Raw genomic sequence first — 19,757 nt, 5'->3', positions numbered from 1 at the left:
TCAATCGATAGAATATTAAATTATCTATCCAGTGATGGTAGAATTTTTCAGATTGAGGCATTTTTCTGGGTGACACATTTCTCGAAAGTCGAGGGATACCTAGGGATCACAGAATTCCTATGGAAATAGAGCTCTTGTCAGGCCCCTGACGAAAACTTATTAAAATTAATACATCATAGAACATAGAAGCTATGTTAACATATATAGAATTGTTATATTTATTGTGAAAGAATTTTTAACATTACCTGTCCGATCTGTCCCTATTATTCAGAATTATGACAAACGTGCAGCAAGCGTCTTGGAATCTCAGGTAAACTATAATTATAAATTCGTTAAATTAAATTTTCCTCTATAAAATTTTGTTCTAAACAAACATGATGCTTTGTTAACACAAACATCAACTTTACCATTCGTTCAATCTACTTCTATCAAAGCGAAAAATATGAATGAAATAGAAGAAAAGAAATTCAATAGCGGACAGTGAGCTGAGTCCTAGAAAGAGTCCTGCATTTGCTCCTATAGCCGTTAAAACTTCCTCAATACCATAAATCACATCTCTTCTGTATCTTGACTTGGATGTCTTCAGTTCCCACTTCAGAGTACTCTTACCAATCCAAAATATTTCTTTTGTTGTGTCCAGGTTGTAAACAACTCCTTCACATCGGCTTATGCATTGGCAATCCCTGCTTAATTTATCAATTTTCATTCTATGCTTGACTATGCATTTCAATCCTTTGACTCCACAATAACTCTCAGATTCTGCAGCTCGATAGAAGATTGGAATACATCCACACACTTCAAGCATCCTTTTGATCTTGCACTCTGTCCTGCAAATTGTGTAGGAGTAGATGTAGGGGAAATGATCCAAGTTTGATTCATCATCAAAACGACACTGCCTTTGATAGATAAAGAGTCGTCGAACTTTTTCAGTACAGTATAGTTGAAAGGATTGAAAAACCAGGGATGTGTACACAGGATATTCACGATCCATCTGAATTACGCTATCCAGCGAGAGCGTATCGTACGGATTGTGCCAGTAAATGTCGTAAGAACTCCCATTAATTCCCAGAAGAAGGAGAAAATTGTCCCCATGTGGATAAATTGCCTCCAAAAGTTCAGGCTGTGTTGGTATCCTTCCATAAATGTGATATTCCGTCGATGAAAACGGGTAAAGTTGGGAGTTAAAGGCCCAACAGATTCCCATTTCAGTAACCACCCGAACCAAGGGGATTGAGATATTCATAGCCGTAAACATTATGCGATTATTGTGAACGTTTGTGAGGGCATCCATTACCTTTAAATAGTCGTTTGGCTTGATTTCCGGATAATTTGGAAGGGTGTCAATGTTGTAGATCGTTAAATTAACCAGGTGCCGTAGAAAATGTTCTAGCTTCTGCGTATCTCCTGATTGTGATTTAAGATATTCCTGAAGGGCTGTTTCATTTAATTTTTCATATTCACAGAGGGTTAAGGATGGCAGGAGAATTCCCCAATTCATGTAGTCTCGGTCAATTGAAACAACTGTAGGGCGATAGAGGTGTCTATGGAGGAAAACTACAGCACAACTTATAGCAATGGCTGATATAATGAAGAGCATTGCCAAGCATAAACTTCTGAAAATTCAAAGAAGAAGAAAGTTCTGTGTCTAGAATCTCGTAGTTATTTATTTCTAATATGTATTACCTTTCACAAGGATGTCTTCTAGAATCTCCAACATGTCTAGCACAGTGCATAGTACTGCGCCTACAAACCCAAAAAAAATAATCCTTAACGAAGGGATAGCTGTATGCCTCCCTAAGCGTTGATAACACAAATTTAGGTTCTGAAGCTTTCTTTTGAGTTTTCATTCTTCCTCACACATCCTTTCTGTGAGCACAAAAATGAATAATAAAATATCTATTTGACCTTTCAGTTTATTTTATTAGAAATCGCGGCATATTGCTACAATTAGGGTAGGATATTGATTTAACTTTCCCTTTGTAATGCTAATGATGAAAAATTATAATGAATGGAGAGCATTTAATCATACGCGTGGTCGTAGTTTGAGGTGAATTCCATTCTCAGCCTGGAAGCTATTGAGGGACTTGGCCAATTTGATAGGAACTTGGGTATTGTCCGTAATTTCCAAAGAGAAATTCAGGATGAGGTAAAAGAGGATTGATTTTACTTCCATAAGAGCGAATCTTGAGCCTAAAAATAGTCATAAATTAATTTTCTTAAATTCTTCAAAAAAAATTAAATATTCTTTAACTCACCTATACAATTCCTAGGACCTACACCAAAGGGTAGATAAGTGTTGGGATTGATGGACGATTTATTTTCATCACTGAAACGTTCAGGATCAAATTTTTCAGGATCTGGGAAATACTGTGGATCTCGGTGGAAGGCCACGATGGGAATCCAGAAAGTAGTTTCAACGGGTACATCAAAATACCTTCCCTTGTCGAATTCTAGCTTAAATTCTTTGTTGCAAACGCGATCTACAAAAGGAGCTGCTGGCCACTTTCTCATACTCTCAGACACAACCATATCCATGTACTTCATCCTCTGAAGATTATCGTAAGTCAGACTTTTTCCATCCAGCTCATCGTGAACTGCTTTAATTTCTTCGAACAGACGATCCTGAACATCAGGATTCACAGCGATTTCATAGGCTGTAAAGCTCAGAACCGAAGATGAGGTTTCAAAGCCCGCAAGGAGGAAAAGGAAGCACTGAGCGAGGATTTCATCATCTGTCCACTCTCTTCGCACTGTTCTCAATCCAATATTTGACTCCTCAACTGTGGCAAATCCTGCTGATTGTGAAGAATCCTTCTCGGAAGTTGCATGAGTCAGTCTGCCTTTCCTCGCATCCATTAGAAGATTAATCATATCAGGGCGTACGATATTTTTCTCTTCCCTTATCTTCATTGATTCAGTTATCAGTGTTCGCAAAAAGGCTGTCTCACGTGGTTCATTAATTTTAACATTGAGTGCCTTCATGATGGTGGGCATAAGACGGTAGAAGACAATTTTGAGTCCTTTTGTTGGAGCCAGGAAGTTCGAAAGTACCTGAGCTGATAGATAGAATTCATTCTTCTTCTCCTTGAGTGAATCCACTTTAACGCCAAAGGCACAAGTGGCGATTACGTCATTTGTAAGGCGGGAAAAGAGGTCTTTCATTTCATATTCCTGTGGTCCTTTCACCTTGGCATCCTGCTTTACGAATTCAACCATTTGCTCACAGATTTCCACGACAAGTTCACACATAACGCGCATCTTGCTTCCGGTGAAAGCTGGGCTAAGGGTTGATCGCATATCCCTCCATTTTTGAGCTTTCAGCATTAGGAGGGAATTTCCGAAAAGCTCATCCATTTGCTCTGTAATCACAGCTCGACGATCCTGGAAGCGATCGAACTCCTTAACTGCAACCGTTTTCACAAGTTCGGGATCTCTTAGCAGGATTGTCGGTCTCCCCATATCCCAGAAACCGACAAGTCTAAAAAAAAGGTTTTAAAAAAATCTTGAGAATTTAAGGAATTTTACAAGACGTAATTTTAAGGGTTTCTTGTGCAATTTGGAGTTGATAAAAATACTCGAAATCGCTCTTAAACATTCTGATAAATTTTTATAGGAGAAGATAAGGCTTCAAAAATAAAATCCAATTTTAGCTTATCTATATAATAAAGAAAGGCCTGTTTGTTGGTAATCGTCGTTCCGACTTTTTTATACAAATCCACACCGTTTATCCGATCGCGATGAAATTTGGTACAGAGGCTCCTTATAACAGGCGGTTTCAGATGGCCGTATTCATTTTTCCCCCAAAGCCCCCCTTCAGGTAGCCCCCATAGAGATTTCATGCAGTTTTTGCAAATTTTTGAATTTGTCGCCTAAAGTGTTGTATGAAATTGATTTCTTCTCTTTCCGAAATTTTTCTCCGGGATTTATAAGTGGCCTCAATCAAACCATCACAATTTTTTTTCCTCTAAAATTTGCGCGAAGCGCAACAAATCCCCGCGAAGCGGGGCGAGGTAAATTGGAGCGAAGCGACAATTTACCTCGTCTTTAAAAAATATTTCAAGTCTTTTCCGTATTAATTTAATGCATTTCCTACTTACTTTTCACGGGGATGCTCATAGTACATTTCATAAATAATTTCCACCATTGAAACTTGTCGTAGTACAACCTTTAATAAGCCATTTAGGACACCTCTTCTCTTAACACTCCTAATGTTACGATTGAAGAAGAAATCCCCATTTTTCGTATCTAAATCATGGATTTTATATACAACAAAAATGACTAGTAAAATAAGCAAAAACAGGAACATTTTAATGATTTTAATTGCTGGTGCTAAACACTCTTGCGCTCAACTTGAGTTCTCTCCTCAACGTTCCAAGTCAAACTGACTCAACTCCAAAACTAATTAATCGAAAGTACATACAACATCACGGTTTTAACGACACACGATTCAGAAGATTTTTACAGAACCAAGCTCAATTTTTTTGTTTATCTAATCTCAAGAATTAACCTTGAACACGAGCATGAGTAATTTACAACTGAGAGTCGCGAAATATTTACACATAAGCTGGATACATAATTCATAGATGTTTTGGTGCTGTATATTTTTTAGGCACGTACCTATATACATAAAATTTCACTAAACCATTATCAAAAATCCAATACAAAAAAAGACAAAAATGAAAACATTTGTGTATTTATAGCATAAACAATTCTCTGTAAGTTTGTGAGCTTTGATAGTGTGAGGTGTTGATCTCATACTTTCAATACATAGGTTTATATGTATGTGCTTTAGCTATATATAATCATACTTAGCTGGTTGAACTTTTTCTTCATTTACTTGGTTGAAAAGATAAAATGAATTTCGACAAAATAATGTGTAATTTCGCATTTTTCATTGCATAAGAATTTTTTTTTATTTCATTGGTTAAAAATTTACAACATTTCAACTTTTATTTCAATTTCTTGAACGAAGCTGAAGGTAAAGCCCACGTTCAGATTCAATAGCACCGAAAGATTTGGCCATTTTTAAGGGAATTTGAGTTTCTGCAGTTGGCTCCAACTTAAAATGCAATACTAGATGATAAATTATGCTTTTGAGTTCCATAAGAGCAAATCTAGAACCTAAATTAAAATATTTAAGATATTAGAAAAAAAAATTGAAGAAAATGAACTTAAATCTAGAACTTTACCTATACAATTCCTAGGTCCAACTCCAAAAGGAACGTAAACACTGGGATTGATTTTGTGCTTATTTTCTTCACTAAATCTTTCGGGATCAAATTTCTGGGGATTAGGGAAGTATTTAGGATCCCAGTGGAAGGAATAAATTGGAATCCAAATCGAGTAATTCTTTTTGAAATCTAATTCCTTATTTTCATACAATTCCAGCGTTATATCCTTGTTGCATTCCCTGTCAAGGATAGCTGTAGATGGGTATTTTCTTAGTGTTTCTGATACCACCATATCCAGATATTTCATTTTTTTCAGGATTTCATAATTTATTCGTTCTCCCTTGAGTTCATCATTAACTGACTTAATTTCTTCAAAAAGTTTCTCTTGGACGTCAGGATTAACTCCAATTTCATAGGTGGTAAAACTAAGACTTGCAGAAATTGATTCGAATCCAGCTCCCAGGAATGCGAAACACTGAGCAACTATTTCAGTTTCCGTCCACTTCCTTTCAGTTTTCTTCCATTGAACACTGGAATCATCAACTGTTGCAAATCCTGTGCTGTCTTTTTCCCCTTGACCATAGCTCAGTTTTCCTTTCTGTGCCTCCAACAACAGATGAATCATATCGGGACGGATAATGTTGTGTTGTTCACGATGCTTCATTGAATCTGTGACTAAGCTTCTGAAAAAGTTAGACTCTTTCACAGGAGAAAATTGCATTCCACTAGCTATCGTGAGCTTTGGGAAAAATTTGTACAACATGAACTTTAATGTTCTTCCAATCCCACTAAAATTAGTGAGGGCTTTACCGGCCACATAGACTTCGTTATCTCTATTCGTTAACGAGTCTACCTTTATACCAAAAGCACAAGTAGCGATAACATCGAGAGCCACGCGAGACAAGAACTGTTTCATTTCGTAGGTTTGAAGGCCCTTTTCTTTAGCTTCCGTCTGTAGATAATCTACCATTTGTAAACCTATCTCAACGATAAGATCACACATTTGGCGCATTTTGCTACCTGTAAAGGCAGGACTAAGAGTTGAGCGCATATCCCTCCATTTTTGTTCCTTCAACATAATGAGAGAATTTGCAAACAGTGGATCAAATTCTTCACTCAACAATTTTTTCCGATCCTGAAAATGTTCAAATTGCTTAACGACAAAATTCTTCGCCACATCTGGATCCTTCAGCATGATAATAGGTGTGTTTCCATCCCAAAAGGCAATAACTCTGAAAAAAAAATCATTTTTTAACATTTTGTAAATCGAGCGAAATAAAATTTACTTTTCATTCTCTGGGACTTCATAGTAGACTCCTTGTACCATGTCCACAATCCCAATTTGTCTAGTTAAGAGTTTGAATAAGGAAATCTTGAAGAATTGCGGACTTTTCACCTTGATACCCTTTGATGTGAAGACAGCTGTCTTTTCCTTTTCGTTTTGGAACATTCTGTATACAATAAGGGCCACAACGGCAACTAAGAATATGAGCCAAATCATTTTTAAACGATTTAATTAATGAAACGCGCGTTTTTTCTGTACTCTGTGGGATGATACATATGAACTTCTGAACATCTAAATATACACTGCTGTTTGTTTTCCACACTTATGTTCTTTAACTCTAACCGCGCAATCTGTATATTATGTACACCACATTATATACAAAAGCGCTGTAATCCAATATGAATGTATTTTATTTACAGATTTTTCAAATTTTCTGATTTTTGAAGTTTTTCTCAATTATTAAGGAGTGCAATTTTTAGTTTATATTTTAATTTAGTTTTTCAAGTGTTAAAAATTTTGTTCAATTCTTCGAACTCTTTTCATTATGTGTTGCATTATGATAATTCATCAAAACTTATACAGCGATATAAAATTTTTTTAGTTTAATTCCTAGGACGAAGCTGAAGATAAATTCCACGTTCAGACTGAAGAGTTCCAAAGGATTTTGCCATTTTAAGAGGAATTTGAGTTTTTTCAGTGGGCTCCAATTTGAAATTAAGTACCATGTAGTAAAGGACAGTCTTGAGCTCCATCAAAGCAAATCTAGAACCTATTATTTAAAGAAAAGTAGTTAAGATTAATATTTTTTACTTGAGAATTAAAGGAAAAAAATGTACAGGTAAGCTGACCAAGCTTACGAGAGCTGTGTTTCTTTCAGTGTACCAATTTTGTGAGAGCAAACTAGAACGCAAATTAATTTAAATACGCGCAAAGTCGGGGAAAGTAGAAAAGCCATACGCTAACAAATCTTTAAAAGGCCATATCTCGAGAACGGATCCATAGATTTTCATAATTTTTTTTTGTTTTAAAGGTCTCGAAGTCAGCTATAACATATCGAAAAATGAAAAAAATTTATGTCACCATTTTCGAAAACTTTGTTTTTGATTTTAGCGCCTCTTGCGGTAATTTCTCGAAGTTGCAATGTTCTAGACATTTGTAGGGTTTCTCGAAACCTTTCATTTGCGCTTGAGTTGATCAAGATCGGACTTGTAGAACCCGAGATATGACATGCCAACTTTGGAAGGCTATATCTCGAGAATGGATCCATAGATTTTCTTCATTTTTGGCATGAAGCTAGATAATATGGTCAGCTGGGTCAGCTACAACATATCAAAAAATGAAAAAAAAATTATGTCGTCGTTTTCGAGATATTCATCGAAAACTAATCGAAAATTTTGTTTTTGATTTTTGGCCCTCTAGCGGTCACTTTTGAAACTTCTGATATTCTAGAGAGTTGTAGGGTTTGTTGAGATCTTTCATTTGACCCCGGGTTGATCAAAATCGGTCAAGCCGTTTTCGAGTTATGGTCGATTTTCGATGAAAAATTGTGGCGGCCATATTGACTAAACGGCTTGACCGATTTTCGAAAATGAGGTATCGTTGGAAACCACGTGATACCCCATCTGTGATATCACCTGTGATAATTATCTGTGATAATTAAATAGTAGCATGGTAGGCCGAAGACGCGACCTTGGAGGACACAGAAAAAGGCCCCTATCAGGTGGTAAGGGTAAGGCAAAAAGATATGTGTGGGGAAACTAAAAGATACACATATGGGGTAACACACAGAGCCTACCCTAAAAGACATCGGCAACCGGGCCGCAAGAAACCGGCAAGTCCAGACCAGTGCCATTGCCTGGTCTGCAGTAAATCTTAATGGCCCCTACAACATATCAAAATTTCAACCCTCTAGCTATAATAGCGGCTGAGATATAGCGAAAACAAAATTTTGAGGTTATTCAAAATGGCAGACGGGGGGTGGGGGGTGGATTTGACCTCATAATCGGATTTCTTCAGGTCGATATTTAAACTTCGCCGTTTACCACAAGTCTCTATCTATCACCGTTCTCTTGCAATTTAAGTTTATAATCCGGCCGGCCGGCCGGAAAAAAAATTTTTTTGGCGCATACGTTTTTTGGAATGTGGGGACCCTAATTCGTGCTCATCCCAAGTTTGAGTCCGATCTGACGACTTTCGATTTTGCTCGGTACACAAAAGCTGTGTCTGAAAGAAACACAGCTAATATCACTTTACCTATGCAATTCCTAGGCCCAATGCCAAATGGGACGTATGTGCTAGGATTAATCATGTGCTTATTTTCATCACTAAAGCGTTCAGGATCAAACTTTTCAGGATTTGGGAAGTGTTTAGCATCCCAGTGAAAGCAATAAATTGGAATCCACACGGCGTGATTCTTTTTGAAGTCAAAATGTTTATTTTCATACAATTCTAGTGTGATATCCTTATTGCATTCTCTATCAACGATAGCTGTTGGTGGATACTTCCTTAGTGTTTCTGAAACCACCATATCAAGATATTTCATTTTCTGCAACATATCATAATTTATGCGCTCTCCTTTGAGTCCATCATTAACTGACTTAATTTCTTCATAGAGCTTTTTTTGGACGTCAGGATTAACTCCAATTTCATGGGTGGCAAAGCTAAGGCTTGCGGAAATTGATTCGAATCCTGCCAGTAGGAAAAGAAAACACTGAGCAACTATCTCAGTTTCCGTCCACTTCCTTTCAGTTTTCTTCCATTCAACACTGGATTCATCAACTGTTGCGAAACCAGCACTATCTTTTTCTCCTTGACCATGACTTAGTTTTCCTTTCTGTGCTTCCATTAGGAGATGAATCATATCAGGTCTGACTATATTTTGTTGTTCACGATATTTCATTGAATCTGTAACTAAGCTCCTGAAGAAGTTTGACTCCTTTACAGGAGAAATTTGCATTCCACTAGCTATCATGAGCTTTGGGAAAAATCTGTAGAACATGAACTTCAAAAATTTTCCAATACCATTGAAATCTGACAGTTCTTTACCAGCAAGATAGACTTCGTTATCTCTATTCGTTAACGAATCTACCTTAATTCCAAAAGCACACGTAGCGATAACATCGTGAGCTACACGAGACAAGAGTTCTTTCATTTCGTAGGATTGAATCCCTTTATCTTTAGCCTCCTTTTGTAGATAATTTACCATCTGCATGCCTATTTCAATGATGAGGTCACACATTTGGCGCATTTTGCTACCTGTAAAGGCAGGGCTAAGAGTTGAGCGCATATCCCTCCATTTTTGTTCCTTCAACACAAAAAGGGAATTTCCAAACAATGGGTCAATTTCTTCGGACAAAAAGTCTTTTCGATCCTGAAAATGTTCAAATTCCTTAACTGCAAAATTTTTTAACACGGCTGGATCCTTCAGCATGATAATAGGCGTTTCTCCATCCCAAAAACCAACAACTCTAAAGAAAATAATTATATATTTTTTAAAACTTTTTACAAATAAATTGAATTAAAACGATTAATACTTACTTTTCATTTTCTGGAACTTCGTAGTAGATTTCTTGTAGCAATTCCACAACTCCCATTTGACCAGTTAAGAGCTTGAATAAGGAAAGCATGAAGAATTGCGGATTTTTCACCTTGATTCCTCTTGATGTGAAGAAAGTTGTCTTTTCCTTTTCCTTTTGGAACATTCTGTATACAAGAAGGGCCACAACGGCAACTAAGAAAATGAGCCAAATCATTTTTACGTGATTTATTTAGTAAAACGCGTGTTTTTAAGCTCTGTAAGATGCGTGTGAACTTCTAAACGTACAAAATCGTACTGTTTTTTCGTTTCGGACAGTTATGTTTTTACCTCTTACCGTGTATTATGTACGTTACTTATATACAAAAGCTTTATATCTAATCTGAGAGGTTTCATGTACATACTGATTAGTTGGTGTTCCACTTCGTGGCCAACACCAAGTATTGTAATCGTCGGAAAAACCGACCACCTCAGATCGGGCTTAAACTTGGTATGAGCACGTTTTAGACATCCCACATTACGAAAATGGTGGTGGAAAATTTTTGATCCGGCCGGCCTGCCGTCCTGCCGTCCTGCCGTCCTGCCGTCCTGCCGTCCTGCCGGTGCGCCAAACTTTGCCTTATAGCTCAAGAACGGTAATAGATAGAGACTTCGGGTTTGAAGTTTTCTATAGAAATGTGGGTGTAAAATTTCATTTTTTCGCATTTTCAAAATCCAAGATGGCCGCCGTCCGCCATTTTGAAATACCGTCGACCAGTTCCCTTAAAGCTAGAGGTCTGAAATTTTAGTATGTTGTAGAGCTCAGTGAGATGTTTTCATAAACAAATCATACTTGAAAGTCGGTCAAGCGGTTTAGCAAATATGGCGGCCTAAAGCAAAAAGTGTTTTTTCGATATAACTCGAGAACGGCTTGACCGATTTTGATCATCTTGGTATCAAATGAAAGGTATTGAGAAGCCCTACAACTGTTTAGAACATTTCAAGTTTTAAAAACATCCGCAAGAGGCGCTAAAAACAAAAACAAAAATTGCCTAACTTTAAAGGGCTATATCTCCGAACATCTGTTATAGATTTCCTTTAAATTTTGATATGTTGTAGCCTGACTCAATATCTATCACCAGTCCGAAAATGAAGAAATTCTATGTTGCCGTTTAGAAGATATCGCAGTTTGAAAAATTCTTGAATTTGAAAAGTTCTAAGAGCCATATCTCCTGAACTACTTGTCTGATTTTGCTCAATTTGGTATCAAATTAAAGGTTTTGCAATTATCTACAACTTTCTAGAACATCAGAAACCTCTAGAACCATTCCTTCAAGACGAAAAATGCGAAAAACTCTTTTTGTGAAACAAAAATCCGCCACTTTGTGTTCTAGAGGTGACCTTGAAAATCATTGAGATATATGTCAAATTATAGCTTATTTCAAGACCTTTCTAGAACTAATCATGAAATTTCTGTAGGTGTTATAGAACTAGAGATATGAACATTTTTATGCATCAAATTGCTGAATTTCACAAAAAAAATAAACTTTGCCTACTAATATTGCTCACAAATAGTATTACAACGCATAAACAAACTTCTACACGTTGTGGGACACCAACTCTTATAACTGGACGCGTTATGATTGACTTTTTTTTTCTAATTATCTGTGTAATAATATATTAACTATGCTGAATGATCAAACGGCATTACATTGTCTTCAAAGATTTTTAAAGTTTGTTTTCAAAATATATTTTTGTGAATTGTAATAAAATTCAATTTATTTATTTATAACTGTTTTTTTGTAAGTGTTGAAATATGGTTCAAATCTTCAAAGTTCTTACATTATGCTTTGTATTATGATAATTCATCAAAAATTGTGCAATAAGGATATAAAACATTTTTCGTTCAAATCCTAGGACGAAGTTGAAGATAAATTCCACGTTCTGACTGAAGAGTTCCAAATGATTTTGCAAATTTCAGAGGAATTTGTGTTTTCTCAGTGGGCTCCAATTTGAAATTAAGCACCAGATAGTAAAGAACTGTCTTAAGTTCCATCAGAGCAAATCTAGAACCTATTATTAAAGGAAAAATAATTAAAATTAATAATTCTTTAGCTTCAGAAAAAGGACAGATCTTTTTATATTTACCTATACAATTCCTTGGCCCAATTCCAAATGGAATATACGTACTTGGATTAATCATGTGTTTATTTTCTTCATTAAATCGTTCAGGATCAAACTTCTCAGGATTAGGGAAATGTTTGGCATCCCAGTGGAAGGAATGAATTGGAATCCAGACGATGTATTTCTTTTTGAAATCAAAACTCACATTATCATATAAATTCAGGGTAATGTCTTTGTTGCATTCTCTATCAACAATAGCTGCTGGTGGATATTTTCTCAGAGTTTCCGAAACTAACATATCCAGATATTTCATTTTCTGCAACATATCATAATTTATGCGTTCTCCTTTTAACGCATCACTAACTGACTTTACTTCTTCATACAACTTCTTCTGTATGTCAGGATTAATTGCAATTTCATATGTTGCAAAACTAAGGCTTGCGGAAATTGATTCGAATCCTGCCGTCAGGAAGAGGAAACACTGAGCGACTATTTCAGTTTCTGTCCACTTTCTTCCAGATTTATTCCATCCAACACTGGACTCGTCAACTGTTGCGAAACCAGCGCTATCTTTTTCACTTTCACCATGACTTAATTTCCCCTTTTGTGCCTCCATTAGAAGGTGAATCATATCGGGACGATGTACATTATTTATCTCACGATATTTCATTGAATCTGTTACTAAACTTCTGAAAAAATTAGATTCTTTTTGAGGAGAAATTCTAATCCCAAAAGCAATCATAAGTTTTGGGAAAAGTCTGTAGAGCATGAATTTCATCATTTTCCCTACACCACTGAAGTCTGAAAGAATTTTACCAGCAAGATAGACTTCATTTTCTTTATGAGTCAACGAATCGACTTTAATGCCGAAAGCACAAGTTGCAATAACATCGTGAGATACGCGAGATAAGAGTTCTTTCATTTCGTATGTTTGAAGTCCTTTTTCTTTAGCTTCCTTCTGAAGATACTCCACCATTTGTAAGCCGATTTCCACTATTAAGTCACACATTAGACGCATTTTGGAGCCTGTAAAGGCAGGACTAAGAGTTGAACGCATATCCTTCCACTTTTGTTCTTTAAGAACGAATAAGGAGTTTCCGAATAAAGGATCCATTTCTTCATTAATAAAGTCTCTGCGATCCTGGAAATGTTCAAATTCCTTCACAGCAAAATGTTTAATTGCGTCTGGATCTCTCAGTATTATAACAGGTATTTTTCCATCCCAGAAGCCCACAACTCTATAAAATTAATTCCACTTAAGTACAATCCAAAAAAATTGTGTGAGTACTAACTTTAGTTGATTTACTTACTTTGGATCACCTTTAACTTCATTGTAGATTTCTTGAATCATCTCAACAATTCCAATTTGTCCAGTCATGAGCTTAACCATTGTGATCATGAAAAATTTCGGAGTGTTAACTTTGATACCTTTCGATTCAAAGAAGGCTCTCTTTTCCTTCTCTCTCTGAGACATTTTATATGCAAATAGTGCCACAATGGCGATTAAAAGCACAAGCCAAATCATTTTTTCTTATTTATTCAACTTAAATACTTCACTGTATTGCAATTTGTCTCTTTTGTGCGAATACCACAGCGTACAAAACAATACTGTTTGAATCACTTGCTGAAGCTCTATATATTTAAACGATCTATCTAATCTGAATTGTTGAAAATGTTCCAATCAACGTTGATATACATACATAATGTATTTGTGTTGTTCTTTTTTTGTCTTGTGAGGTGGCACATACATTATTAAAGATAGTCAAAGCCATAATATAATATAATACTATTTCACAATAATTCTAACATAAAATTGCAATTTTGTAGTATGAGATTCTATGCATTAGTATATACTAAAAGTATATATTTTTCCAATTTTTCTCTATTTTTCCAACTGAAGGGAACACTTATTCAAAAGAAAAAAATTGAATATTTGAAAAGTTTTAATTATTCCTTTTAAAGTATTAGATATGAAATATTTTGATTAAATAGCCCCTTTGTTAATTGCTTAATTTTGTTTGATACTAATAATTAAAATTTTCAATTAACCTTACTTTATTTATTTCTTAGTTTTATTACACTAGAAATATTTGTTATATTGAATTCCTAGGACGAAGCTGAAGATAAATTCCACGTTCTGACTGAAGGGTACCAAACGATTTTGCAAATTTCAGAGGTATTTGGGTTTTCTCGGTGGGCTCTAATTTGAAATTAAGCACCAGGTAGTAAAGAACACTCTTTAGTTCCATCAAAGCAAATCTAGATCCTGTTATATTATATAAAAAAAGAAGTAAAAAAGATTATTAAAGTTTAAAATTATTCTACTGTAGACTAAAAGAATAAAATTATCACTTCACCTACGCAATTCCTTGGCCCAATACCAAATGGGATGTACATGCTAGGATTAATCATTTGTTTATTTTCTTCACTAAATCTTTCGGGATCAAATTTCTCAGGATTAGGGAAATGTTTGGCATCCCAGTGGAATGAATAAATTGGAATCCATACGGCGTATTTCTTTTTGAAATCAAAATTCAAATTATTATATAAATTCAGAGTTATGTCTTTGTTGCATTCCCTATCAATGATAGCTGCAGGTGGATATTTTCTCAGAGTTTCCGAAACCACCATATCGAGATATTTCATTTTCTGCAACGTATCATAATTTATGCGTTCTCCTTTTAACGCATCACTAACTGACTTAATTTCATCATACAACTTCTTTTGTATCTCAGGATTTATTCCAATTTCATATGTTGCGAAGCTAAGACTGGAGGAAACTGACTCAAATCCAGCCAGTAGAAAAAGAAAACACTGGGCGACTATTTCAGTTTCTGTCCACTTTCTTCCAGATTTATTCCATCCAACACTGGATTCGTCAACTGTTGCGAAACCAGCGCTATCTTTTTCACTTTCACCATGACTTAATTTTCCCTTTTGTGCCTCCATTAGAAGATGAATCATATCGGGACGATGTACATTATTTATCTCACGATATTTCATTGAATCTGTTACTAAAGTCCTGAAGAAATCTGATTCTTTCGGAGGTGAAATTTTAATTCCAAAAGCAATCATGAGCTTTGGGAAAAATCTGTAGAACATGAATTTCATCATTTTTCCTACACCACTGAAGTCTGAAAGAATTTTTCCAGCAAGATAGACTTCATTTTCTTTGTGAGTCAACGAATCGACTTTAATGCCGAAAGCGCAAGTAGCGATAACATCGTGAGATACGCGAGATAAGAGTTCTTTCATTTCATATGTTTGAAGTCCTTTTTCTTTAGATTCTCTTTGAAGATACTCCACCATCTGTTGGCCTATCTCTACGATTAGGTCACACATTAGGCGCATTTTGGAGCCTGTAAAGGCAGGACTAAGAGTTGAACGCATATCCTTCCATTTTTGTTCTCTAAGTACGAATAAGGAATTTCCAAATAATGGATCCATTTCTTCAGAGATAAAATCCCTACGATCTTGGAAATGTTCAAATTCCTTTACAGCAAAATGTTTAACCACTTCAGGATCCTTGAGCATGATAATAGGCGTATTTCCGTCCCAGAAGCCAACAACTCTGTAAGTAAAATTCCACTTAAGTCCAGTTTTATGAATATTTTAGATAATTAACTTACTTTGGATCACCTTGAACCTCATAGTAAATTTGTTGAATCATTTCAACAATTCCAATTTGTCCGGTTAAAAGTTTAAACATTGTGATGAGGAAAAATTTAGGATTGTTGACTTTGATACCTTTCGATTCAAAGAAGGCTCTCTTTTCCTTCTCTTTCTGAGACATTTTATAGACAATTAAAGCCACAATGGCGATTAAGAGCACAAGCCAAAACATTTTTCTAATTTGTTCAATTTAAACACTTTGTTAGAATTTGTCTCCTGTGTACGAACAGCACAACGTACAAAACGATACTGTTTGAATCACTTGTTGAAGCTCTATATATTTACATGTTTTATATCTAATCTGAAGTATGAAAATTTTCCAATCAACATTCATGTACAACGTTGATGTATTTGTGTTGTTTTTTAAGTCTTGTGAGGTAGGACATACTTATATTGGACGTATATCATTAAGGTAGAATCAACGTTATAATATTTCACAATAATTGTTGTAACATAATACTGCAGTTATGTAGTATGAGATTCTATGCATAAAATATTTTGGCGCTACGTCCCATATAGGAACAGGGCCGGTCGCCCTATATGATGTTGTTGTTCTCCTTGCGGAGAAGTAGTGGGCGGCCTTGCTAGATACTACCACGTGTGGGCCATTTTACGGATAGGAGTGTATCAATTTCCTGATCCAACCGGTCAACGTGATCTAATTGCACGTTGGCGGATGGGGCGCGTTGCCGGGTTCTGTATTCGAACCGGCGACTTTTGGATGCGCACTCAAGCCAATTAGTTGGTGTTCCACTTCGTGGCCAACACCAAGTATTGTAATCGTCGGAAAAACCGGCCACCTCAGATCGGGCTCAAACTTGGTATGAGCACGTTTTAGACATCCCACATTACGAAAATGGTGGTGGAAAATTTTTGATCCGGCCGGCCTGCCGGTGGTCCAAACTTTGTCTTATATCTCGAGAACGGTAACAGATAGAGACTTCCGGTTTGAAGTTTTCTATAGAAATGTGGGTGTAAAATTTCATTTTTTCGCATTTTTAAAATCCAAGATGGCCGCCGTCCGCCATTTTGAACTACTGTCAACCACTTATCTTATAGCTAGAGGTCTGAAATTTTAGTATGTTGTAGAGCTCAGTGAGACGTTTTCATCGATAATTCATACTTGAAAATCGGTCAAGCGGTTTAGCAAATATGGCGGCCTAAAGCAAAAAGTGTTTTTTCGATATATCTCGAGAACGGCTTGACCGATTTTGACCATCTTGGTATCAAATGAAAGGTTTCAAGAAGCCCTACAACTGTCTAGAACATTGCAAGATTCAAAAACATCCGCAAGAGGCGCTAAAATCAAAAACAAAAATTGCCTAACTTTAAGGGGCAATATCTCCGAATCCCCATTATCGATTTCTTTTAAATTTTGATATGTTGTAGCCTGACTCAATATCTTTCACCAGTCCGAAAATGAAGAAATTCTATGTCGCCGTTTAGAAGATATAGCCATTTGAAAAATTCTTGAATTTGAAAAGTTCTAAGAACCATATCTCTTGAACGGCTTGTCCGATTTTGCTCAATTTGGTATCAAATTAAAGGTTTTGCAATTCTCTACAACTTTCTAGAACACCAGAACCCTCTAGAATCACTTCTTCGAGACAAAAAATGCCAAAAACTGTTTTAGTAAAACAAAAAGCCGCCATTTTGTGTTCTGGAGATGACCTTGAAAATTATTGAAATTTATGTCAATTTATAGCCTGTTTTAATACCTTTCCAGAACTAGTCAAGAAATTTCTTTAGGTCTTATAGAACCAGAGATATGACCATTTTTATCCATCAAATTGCCGAATTTTACAAAAAAAAATATTAAATTTGTCTACTAATTCTGCTCACAAATAGTATTACAACGCATAAACAAACTTCTACACGTTGTGGGACACCAACTCTTATAACTGGACGCGTTATGATTGACTTTTCCAATTTTTCTCTTTTTTTCCAACTGAAGGGAATACTTATTCGAAAGAAAGAAAACTAGAATATTTGAAAACTTTTAATTATTTCTTCTAAAATATTGGATGTGAAGTCTTTTGGTTAAATAGCCCCTTGAAAATTACCAAATTTTGTTTTTTACTACCTATTTAATTAACATTTTCAATTAATTTCCTCACCTTGTTTTATTTATTTCTTAATTTTATTACACTAAAAATATTTTGTTATGTTGAATTTCTAGGACGTAGCTGGAGATAAATTCCACGTTCGGATTTAATGGTACCAAAACTCTTTGCGAATTTTAGTGGAATTTGTGTTTTCTCGGTTGGTTCTAACTTGAAGTTTAACACCAAATAGTAAAGAATGCTCTTGAGTTCCATCAAAGCAAATCTAGAACCTTAAATTTAAAAAAAAAATAAATAAATCGTTAATTGATTCTCAAGAGTTTTTTAAAAAATTTGTTCTTATGTCCTTTTCTTAGTTACCTATGCAATTCCTAGGTCCAACTCCAAATGGAATATATGAATAAGGGTTAATAAGGTGCTTATTCTCATCGTTGAATCGTTCAGGATCAAACTTATCAGGATTTGGGAAATATTTAGGATCCCAGTGGAAGGAATATATAGGAATCCAAACCACGTATTTCTTCTTGAAGTCTAATTGCTTATTTTCATACAACTCCAGCGTTATATCCTTGTTGCATTCTCTATCCATTACAGGTGCAGGGGCATATTTTCTTAGGGTTTCTGAAACCACCATATCCATATATTTCATTTTCTGCAGTGTATCATAATTAATTCGTTTTCCTTTTAATTCATCATTAACTGATTTGACTTCTTCATAGAGTTTCTCTTGGATATCTGGGTTAATTCCAATTTCATAGGTAGCAAAACTAAGACTAGCCGATACAGATTCAAATCCAGCCAGGAAGAAGAGAAAACATTGAGCAACTAATTCATTCTCAGTCCATTTTCTTCCGGATTTTGTCCATCCAACACTAGATTCGTCAACTGTGGCAAATCCAGCGCTGTCTTTTTCAACTTGTCCATGGCTAAGCTTTCCTTTTTGTGCCTCTATCAGGAGATGAATCATATCGGGTCGGATAATATTTTGTTGCTCACGAAGCTTCATTGAATCTAAGACTAAACTTTTGAAGAAGTCGGCTTCTTTCGTTGAAGAGGATTTAATACCAAGCATTATTGTAAGTTTTGGAAAATATTTATAAAACATTAATCTCATGATTTTTCGGACGCTAGCAAAATCTGAAAGTTCTTTTCCTGCTAAGTAGACTTCGTTTTCCTTATGGGTCAACGAATCTACCTTTAGGCCGAAAGCACAAGTGGCGATAACATCGTGAGATACGCGAGATAAGAGTTCTTTCATTTCGTACGTTTGAAGTCCATTTTCTTTAGCTTCGTTCTGAAGATACTCTACTGTTTGTAAACCTATCTCAACAATTAGATCACACATTAGGCGCATTTTGCTGCCCGTAAAGGCAGGACTAAGAGTAGAGCGCATATCCCTCCATTTTTGTTCTCTAAGGACGAATAAGGAATTTCCAAATAACTCATCCATTTCTTCAGTAATAAACTCTCTACGATCTTGAAAATGCTCGAATTCCTTCACACCGAAATGTTTAACAACATCTGGATCTCTCAGCATGATAACAGGTGTATCTCCGTCCCAGACACCAACAACTCTGCGGAAAAAAATTTTTCTTGAGTAACCTATTGCTCAATTTAAGCAATAAAACTTACTTTTCATCCTCTCGAACTCCGTAATAGACATCTTGAACGATTTCCACAAGACCAAGTCGTCCCGAGAGCATTTTTAGTAAAAATAAAATTGAGGAAAACAGTGATTTCTGAGGGAGAACTGGAATGCCTTTGGATTCATAGAAAGCTCTTTTTTCGTCCTGCTTTTTATTCCATCTGTAGATAAATAGAGCAATAGCAACTATCAACAGCACAAGCCAAATCATTTTTATGATTATCCAATTGCCCGAATTTTCGCGCTGCGTATGAACACCAAGGCGAATAAAACTATACTGTCT

At 35.7% G+C, this 19,757-nt stretch overlaps 6 protein-coding genes across 7 annotated transcripts; all 6 read right to left on the bottom strand.

The window, feature by feature from the left end:
* Positions 1–207: 207 nt before the first annotated feature.
* LOC129787728 (uncharacterized) lies at positions 208–1,787 on the bottom strand. Its single transcript, XM_055823477.1, has 3 exons — positions 1,684–1,787; positions 408–1,613; positions 208–315 (listed from the first exon to the last, which is right to left on the bottom strand). Exons 1-3 carry the CDS (start codon positions 1,731–1,733, stop codon positions 264–266), a joined length of 1,308 nt encoding a protein of 435 aa, XP_055679452.1. The 5' UTR covers positions 1,734–1,787; the 3' UTR covers positions 208–263.
* A 112-nt stretch (positions 1,788–1,899) lies between these two features.
* On the bottom strand, positions 1,900–4,444 carry LOC129787727 (probable cytochrome P450 9f2). The gene is made up of 3 exons (XM_055823476.1): positions 4,098–4,444; positions 2,256–3,478; positions 1,900–2,190 (listed from the first exon to the last, which is right to left on the bottom strand). Exons 1-3 carry the CDS (start codon positions 4,304–4,306, stop codon positions 2,024–2,026), a joined length of 1,599 nt encoding a protein of 532 aa, XP_055679451.1. The 5' UTR covers positions 4,307–4,444; the 3' UTR covers positions 1,900–2,023.
* Positions 4,445–4,887: 443 nt separating this feature from the next.
* Positions 4,888–6,672, bottom strand: LOC129787723 (probable cytochrome P450 9f2). Its single transcript, XM_055823471.1, has 3 exons — positions 6,458–6,672; positions 5,190–6,403; positions 4,888–5,121 (listed from the first exon to the last, which is right to left on the bottom strand). The coding sequence occupies exons 1-3, from the start codon at positions 6,670–6,672 to the stop codon at positions 4,955–4,957; spliced, it is 1,596 nt and encodes a 531-aa protein (XP_055679446.1). The 3' UTR covers positions 4,888–4,954.
* LOC129787726 (probable cytochrome P450 9f2) lies at positions 6,672–11,818 on the bottom strand. The gene is made up of 4 exons (XM_055823475.1): positions 11,619–11,818; positions 9,994–10,394; positions 8,710–9,923; positions 6,672–7,225 (listed from the first exon to the last, which is right to left on the bottom strand). The coding sequence occupies exons 2-4, from the start codon at positions 10,206–10,208 to the stop codon at positions 7,059–7,061; spliced, it is 1,596 nt and encodes a 531-aa protein (XP_055679450.1). The 5' UTR covers positions 10,209–10,394; positions 11,619–11,818; the 3' UTR covers positions 6,672–7,058.
* On the bottom strand, positions 11,722–19,747 carry LOC129793838 (uncharacterized). The gene is made up of 6 exons (XM_055834324.1): positions 19,462–19,747; positions 18,190–19,403; positions 17,940–18,101; positions 13,405–13,624; positions 12,119–13,332; positions 11,722–12,043 (listed from the first exon to the last, which is right to left on the bottom strand). The coding sequence occupies exons 1-6, from the start codon at positions 19,683–19,685 to the stop codon at positions 11,877–11,879; spliced, it is 3,201 nt and encodes a 1,066-aa protein (XP_055690299.1). The 5' UTR covers positions 19,686–19,747; the 3' UTR covers positions 11,722–11,876.
* LOC129787719 (probable cytochrome P450 9f2) lies at positions 14,020–16,128 on the bottom strand. 2 transcript variants are annotated; one of them, XM_055823467.1, is made up of 3 exons: positions 15,724–16,110; positions 14,452–15,665; positions 14,020–14,360 (listed from the first exon to the last, which is right to left on the bottom strand). In XM_055823467.1, exons 1-3 carry the CDS (start codon positions 15,936–15,938, stop codon positions 14,188–14,190), a joined length of 1,602 nt encoding a protein of 533 aa, XP_055679442.1. In that variant the 5' UTR covers positions 15,939–16,110; the 3' UTR covers positions 14,020–14,187. The 2 variants fall into 2 exon arrangements, with proteins under 2 accessions (XP_055679442.1, XP_055679443.1); XM_055823468.1 differs by having other exon boundaries at positions 14,126–14,360; positions 14,456–15,665; positions 15,724–16,128.
* Positions 19,748–19,757: the final 10 nt, after the last annotated feature.

The sequence above is a fragment of the Lutzomyia longipalpis genome, chromosome 1, assembly GCF_024334085.1.
Source record: "Lutzomyia longipalpis isolate SR_M1_2022 chromosome 1, ASM2433408v1".
NCBI lineage: Eukaryota > Metazoa > Arthropoda > Insecta > Diptera > Psychodidae > Lutzomyia > Lutzomyia longipalpis.
Note: the sequence above shows the minus strand (reverse complement) of the source record. Positions and strands in the feature narration are given on the sequence as shown.